We start from the raw sequence: 7,547 nt of genomic DNA on the forward strand, positions 1-7,547 counted from the left end.
CGGCCGCCGCGGCCTCTCAGCCTGCCCGCGACAACGCCGGGAGGCCTCGGCGCGCGGGCCGCCCGGGCCTGGGCCTAGTGTCCCCGCGTGGGGCCCCGCCGGCCCGGGCTTTCTCGTAATTGTCACCGCTGCCCCGCGCTCCCTGAGCTCTACAAAATGAAGTCGGGGTGGGGGGTGCAGGGCTCCAAAATGGATGTTGGAGCAGTTCCGAGGTGAGCCGAAACTCCTCCGCTGAGCGCTCTGCTTTTTAAGCACAGCCTGTCGGCCATAGATAGGATCGACTGCACAGACGGTGGCTTTAGCTTTTGGAATGTTTGAACCTGGAGTTTTTTTCTGCGGGAAGTTAATAGATATTAGTCGCTCAAGTTGTCGATCATAAAATATAAAGGGGTTTGCTCTTGATGTAGCCTTTTTGTGGGCAGGAGTTAACATTGTTGAGAGCTTTTTAAGTTCAGAATTGGATTTTTCTTTTTTGTAGACTCCTTCAAATTTGCACAAGTTTTTCCACAGAGTGGAAAAGTGACATTTTAATTGTTGACCGTTAAAATTAGAGTTAAGTAGTCGGCCATTGAAATTGAATATGAGTATCTGTGTTACAAAAATAGAGGTAAAGAATTTTACTTAGATGCATGTTAATTCAACTCTTACAGTTTAATTTGGTTGTTAAAACTTTTTCATCCAGTCTGGTAGGATGTGAAGGGATTCTTTTGGAAGTGTTTTTAAGGGGGGGCTGCCAGTGGGTTAGGAGGACTGAATAGGAAATTAGTTAGGAACGGATTGTTGACGGTTAGTTATGTACTTTATATTTGTTTTGGTCATTGCTGGTGCTTTAGTTTAACATGTAGATGTGTTCACCTATTAAACTAGGTGAAATTATACTCATCTAATTTTTTTGAGAGGGTTTAGAGGAATTGATTTTTATATAGTTTTAAGTCACTGTGACAAAAGTTTTCTGTTTGGTATAGCGAATACATAGTATGTCAAGTCATGTAAGTTAAGCTAATGGTTAATTCTTGGTATGTTTGTAATTTTAGTGCTTCATATGTGCTTTTGTGAGCAGATTAAGGTGTAAAAGCATAAAGTTATGTTTGTGAGAACCATTGTTAAATTTAGAGATTCATAAACCTTTATGTAAATTATGCCTCTCCTTGCCAAAGTGCCAAAACAGATGGGCTGTTAATCATAATAAACCACCACAGGAGTAAAACTGGAAAGCAGATTTCTTCAACTTTTTAATATTTCAAGTAGAACGGAAGACTTTCTTTTAATTTACAAGATTTAGATATCGGTTTACGTATGGGGGAGGGGAAAAGTGAAGCAGGAAGTTGGGGTAAAAATGTGGTAATCTCAAACTCAGGATTGGAGTACTGTCTCCAGTGTAGCCAGCTGTGGCCTTACTAGTATAGGGTTGCTTATATGTCTCTTTAGATCTTACTGTAACTTAGCAAATCACTTCTGACATTTCCCTGCAGATAAACATTGAATAGAGTCAGTCTGAGAAATCTGCGATTTATCATGCCTCATAATTTGGCAGTCTTAATAAAACGAATATATAGTTTTTAAGGAAACCTCCAAAACACAGGTTTTTAAAAAATGTTTGGCACCTGTGCATAAAATTTTTCACTTTGATTAAAGTTGGCAAGACTACCTTGTATGTCTTGGCTTTAGCAAAAACAAATCTACATCAGAAAATGGAAGAGAATTTAGTTGAGTTTCTGAGTTCTTTTTTTTTTTTTTTCCAATTTAAAAATGAGTTTAGGTAATCTTAGTTACTCAAATCACTGGAAATCGTGATAGGTCTATAAAGGTTTTTTGTGCTTGTGTTTTTAAAACATGTATTATGGGGCAATCCAGTTTCTTGTTGCTTTCTACCTCTCAGGATCTCCCAGTTTTTTCATCTCAAATGTATTGTGGAATAATTTTATATTTATAGGAAAGTTGAACACAGTACAACCAAAAATTACTTTCTGTGTTTCATCCAGCTTCACCTACTTTTAACCTAGTTGTAGTACATTGATGAAACTAGGAAATTAACATTGCTGTTAATAACTAAAGTAACTGCAGATGTATTGGGATTTTGCTAGTTTACTCACTAATGTCTTCTGCTCTCAGGACCTATGTACAGCATACATTGTATACAGTGCTTAAAGTCAAGTGAAAATATGCACATACAGTTCAGCTTTATGCCTTTATAGCTTGGTATTTCAAGATTAAAAGGACCTTGAAAAATCAATCAGCTGTACTAAAGATTTGTTTTAAATGCCATTGTGAGTTTGCAAATTGTTACAAAGATTGTTTATACTTTGTAGTACCTTGTTGAGTCTAATCACAGAGTGGTCTCATCTGTGGTGTCCTACAACATGGACACCCAAAGATGATTTTATAGCAAGGCTGTTCTGTATTTTAGCACTAAAAGTTGTGTGATTAACTTTAGTATTTAGTAATAAACTAGGAAATAGAAAACACCTTTATGCAAGTGTTAATTTGTTGAGATTACATTTGGCTGAACTTGTGGGCTATTTGTACTGGATTTGTACTCTAGTGAGACTGAACAAGTAAATATTATGAGAGCTATTGCCTGATCTTTGGTTTGTGTTATAATGTTCACTAGTTTACCATGTAAACGTCAGTGAACTAAAATGAGTAATATTTACTTTAGGTTATTTTTCTAGTATTGGGATCTGTAGTGTTGAAAGTCATGAGTTCTATTAATGTTCCTTGATTTTATGAAATTGAGTACACTGCTTTAGAATTATTCTTGATCATGACACTTTAGCTTCACACTTGTTTTCAGTTAAATTCTGGCTTTTATAAAGCCACTTGGGACTGAGAAGTTCATTATCCTTTCAAAGTGCAATAAGTGGTGTGGACTTTTTCCTTTTCCACAGGTATTATCTAAGGAGAGTCATTCTCTTATTCTTTCAGCCCCACTGCCTTCATTTTTATGCCTAGTTGCACTGACATATGTTCTTGTAATGAATTGCTATAGCAACATCACTGCCGGTGCCACCCTCCCAGGACTACTGTAGTTTGTGGTCCTTTTTATCTTGTGGTACAACTTTTTACAATAATGCCAGCTTTCGTGTTAGATAATGTTTGTTTGTGGATTGTCCAAGAAGACTATAGATGGTGAAAAAACAGTAGTGGATTTTTCTTTTAGTTTGTAAACTTATGTAGTTATCTTGCACCTAAACTAACACTACCCTTGATTGGGTTGTTTTTATGGTTTCTCCTTTGTTTCTGTTGGGTTTCCAAATACTCTTAGTATCCAGTATTTTTATACCTTTTTTTGGTGTCAGATGACTGATACCATGTTTTTCTTTTGTGTTTTTCTTTCTTTTTTTAGTACCGGGGATTGAACTCGGGACCTTGCGCTTGCCAGGCAAGTGCTTATTCTACTGAGCTATCTTCCCAGCCCCCATTTGGTATTTTTTAGTAGTGTAATGCTGACCAAGTGTTTTTTTACTAATGAATGGGTTTAGAAGGCTTTTATGGTTTTGAAATATTTATATATTTGGTACTTATGGCAGGATTATGGAAATAGGCTTAAGATACATTTATACTTTTTTAAAGAAGGCTGTAATGTTTCAAAATCAGTTTTATTGATCCATTTCTGTAATTTTCTTTGTAATGATTTTAAAAGGAAAATATTTTTACTCATTCAATAACTTACATACTGATATTTGTGCCAGGAATTGTGCTAGTCATCTGTGGATGTTTTTGAAGTCTGTTCTCATAATGTTAGTGATTATGATGCCTTGAAATTGTATAATGCTTTTTAATTTATGAAATTTAAGACTTGATTCTTTTGTTCCTCCTTGGGAAGTAGTTATTTTTTGCATTTTTTAAATTTTTTTTATTTTTTGTATTAACATGAGAAAATCTGGTCTTGTTCTAAATTGCACAGTTCCACAGTTCTAGCTAGGACTAGAACTGTTAGAATTTAAAATCATCAAAAGTCTCATTTGGGCTATGTTTTTTCTATTCCATGCCATTAAAATTTTTTTTAGTAGATCTTTTTAAAGTTGCATTTTTTTCCCTTTCACTAGTGGAGTATTGAACTCAGAGCCTCATATGTGCTGGACAAGTGCTCTGCTGCAGAACTACAGCCCCTGCTCAAAGCTGCAAATTTGTTACATAAAAAATTGTCTTGTCTGTTTTTGTTGCAAGTCATGTATTTGCTCCTGCTCCTCCTTCTCTGAGGTTCTTTAGTGTTTTTATATTGCCTTTCATGTTAAGTTTTTTCACAGAAGTTTGGAAATCCTGGTAGCCTGGCTACTGTGTAAGGGCCAGGATGAGGCTGTCTTGCCTCCCTTGCTTGTTTTGCTACCTTCTGTCTGCCATGCACTGTTTCTCCTCTGCAGTGCCTGTCTGCCATGAGCCACCCTGCCTTGGAGCCAGCTTATTATGGACTGAAATCTGTATAAGCGGGGTTTAAATAACTCTTACCCTTTAACTTTGGGTGGCAGTTATTTTGTTTCAGCAGTGAGAAAAAAGTGACAATGGCCCTTATTACTTGGGAAAATGGTTATTACAGTTTATTTCTACTTAGCTCTGGAAAGGGAGTGACTTGGGTAGTATTTATTCAGATTTGTCATTTGAATTAGTTGTATTTACAATACCTTTGTTATAACTGCAAAAACCACATACTGTAGTGCCATTAAGTTTGACTTTTTTTTTTTAAAGAAAAAGGGATACCAGAGTTGTACAGTTAATTTATGCATGATACCATATTTTTTATAAATGGTGCAGATTTAATGCTGGTTAGAAAATGTTTGATTCTTCAGTTGGAACAGTAACTTTGAGCTCAGTAGTAGAATGCTTACCTAGCATGTATGAGGCCCAGGGTTCCAGCCTCAACCCTACAAAAGAAAAATAAGAATACAAATTGGCCAGGTCTGGTGGCACCTCTTGGAGGCTGAGGCAGGAGGATTTCAGGTTTGAACCTAACCTGATCAAGTCAATGATCATCAGACTCTTGTCTCAAAATATAAAAAAGGGGACTAGGGATATAGCTCAGGGGCATAAGCGCCTGCCTGGGAAGTGCCAGGTCCGGAGTTCAATCCCTGGTACAGGAAAAATTAAGTTAAAGAACCAAAAAAAAAAGCGGGGCGTGGTGATACATACTTGTGACCACAGCACTTGGGAGGCTGAGGTAGGAGGATCGCTATGAGTTTGAGGTCAGCCTGGGCTACAGAAGTGAGTTCAACATCAGCCTGCACTACATAGTGAGACCCTGTCTCAAAAAAAGAAAAAAAAAAAAAAAATCAAAAGGGAGAACTGGGTGTGGTGGCATATATCTGTAATTCTAGCACTGTGGGGACTGAGATGGGAGGATTGCTGAGAGTTTGAGAGCAGCCTGGCCTATACTGTGAGTTCAGGGCCTGGTGTAGCGAAGACTCTGTCTTAAAAAAAGGGAGGCTGGGGGAAGCTGTAACTCCATGTGAAGGTCCTGCGTTCAATCTTTAGATCCTAGTATCTATCAGCATGAGATAAAGGTTGACTTTTTGTTTTCAGAGGCATGGTCTCACGGCCTGAACTCACAGTATAGTCCAAGTTAGCCTCGAACTTGTGGTGATCCTCCTGCCTCAGCCTCCCAAGTGCTGGGATCACAGGTGTCCATCAACATACTTGGCAGAGAATGAATTTTAGACATTTTTGCATGAACTTTCAGTTTACTTAAGATGCCTAAAAGACTAAAACGCAAAGCAAATTGTTATGGTAATGCATAAGCCTGTAGTGTCCATACCAAATTGAAGAATGACATGTGACTTAAGACCTGATGTTTCATTTTAAAATTTAATATTGATAAGTTTCATTTACTTGCTTAAGTGATCACAGTTTAAGCATAGAGGTTTATACTTGGTCCAGTTTTCCCTCCCTCCTCTCTTCTGGCATTCTTTCAGTCTCCTCTGGGCCTTAGTTTTATCTTTATAAAATACAGATATGATCGTCCCTTTTACTTGCTTACACACCATTTGTAGCTTTTACTGTCTGCAGGGTAAAGTCCAAACAACTTAGTTAGAACTGTGAGGCAATTTACAGACCTTGATAAAACTCTCTAGTCCTTTCCTACTATACTTATGTCTATAATACAAGCCTTTTCTGGATCCTCTTGAACTCATCAACACTGCGTAATGTTTCTTTTGTCTGTAGTTGTATTGTTTTTGTAGTTTGAGGTTTTTTTTTTTTTTAATGTATTTGGTTGTTGCAGGGTCTCACTACAGCTCATACTTGTGGTGATTCTCTTGCTTTCCGTCTCCCCAGTGCTGGGATTACAGGCGTGCTCCCCTATGCCAGAACTCTGGCTGGCTTAGCCTGCCTAGGGGTGGGGCTGGCATGGCATTTGGTACTGGGGATCGAACTGTGGTCCCTGCACTTGCTTTAGCTTGCCTAAACAGGTGCTTTAGTCTCCTGAACTGTCTCACCGGCCCCTATTTCTATAGTTCTATTAATGGCTTCTGTTACCAACTGAGCATAGTGAAATCTTGTTTTATTTTAATGATTACATACTTTTTCTGTGAAATCTTTTTTTTTAGTCTCCTAGTTCTTACATACTATTTGATTTTATAGTCAGTATATGCCATTTTTCATCTTGTACGGTAATAGCATGTATATATATGCTTACTTGACAAGAGTGAGAACCATTTGAAGATATTGTATTCATTATGCTTATTTCATCTTGGAAGGTATGTTTAAGTGTTTGAGTCATTAAATTGTAGTTTATCCTTTGAAATGTACATTTCACAACTAAAAATTGTTTCCTTAAATTTAAGATGTTTTGGTTTAATATTTGCACTAAATTTTATAGTTAGGTGAACAGTATTTGCCCTAACCATTTTTGTGATCTCAGAGTCTCTGAGAATTTAGTGAAACTAGATGATCTCCCCTCCACCCAAACCCAAATTGCTTTCTCAAAAGTTAATATGCTCTTTTAGGGAATTAGAAGATTCTTTGAAGCAGTCATGTATGTTCAGTTGACAGACCTAGGCTAGGTACATTATATACTTCTCTGCTCTCATTCTGTAGTGATACGCAGTTACAGAAAATCACAGTTGCACATGTGAGTGAGATAGGGCTGGCTTTATTTTGGTAGTGAGTAAATAGTATAGGGTCTTACTGTGGTGTGTTTACTCTAGATCTTAGTGGAAGTTAAGTATGACAGTACTTAAGGGTCTGGGTTGTAGAGTTGGGCTTAGCCTAGTTTTAAATCATGTCTTGGCCACTTGATAACTATGTGACTTTGTTCCTCAATTTTCTCATCTGTGACATAGGGATAACTCCTACTTAATAGAATTGTTTTAAGGGTGTATGATATCATCTTATAAGCTTTATTACAGTACTTGGTATGAAAAAGGAAAACCTAAATGTTATGTATCAGGTGTGGTGGTGCATGCCTGTAATTCCAGCACTTGGGAAGTTGAGGCAGGAAGATCACAGGTTTGAGGCCAGTCTGGGTTACATAGTGAGTTGAAGGGCAACTGGACTATATATAGCAAGACCTTGTCCCTTCCTCTCCTCCTTATGTGTATATGTATATATATATA

General features: G+C 37.5%; 1 protein-coding gene across 1 annotated transcript in view; it reads left to right on the plus strand.

The window, feature by feature from the left end:
* The window catches only part of Sp3 (Sp3 transcription factor), a 53,849-nt gene that overhangs the window by 1,854 nt on the left and 44,448 nt on the right, over positions 1 to 7,547 (plus strand). Inside the window, exon 3 of the mRNA XM_004634750.2 lies at positions 552 to 607. Within this exon, the coding sequence (XP_004634807.2) occupies positions 552 to 607 (56 nt within the window). The remainder of the gene's footprint in view (positions 1 to 551; positions 608 to 7,547) is intronic.

This window comes from Octodon degus, unplaced genomic scaffold (genome assembly GCF_000260255.1).
Source record: "Octodon degus isolate 3935 unplaced genomic scaffold, OctDeg1.0 scaffold00065, whole genome shotgun sequence".
Taxonomy (NCBI): domain Eukaryota; kingdom Metazoa; phylum Chordata; class Mammalia; order Rodentia; family Octodontidae; genus Octodon; species Octodon degus.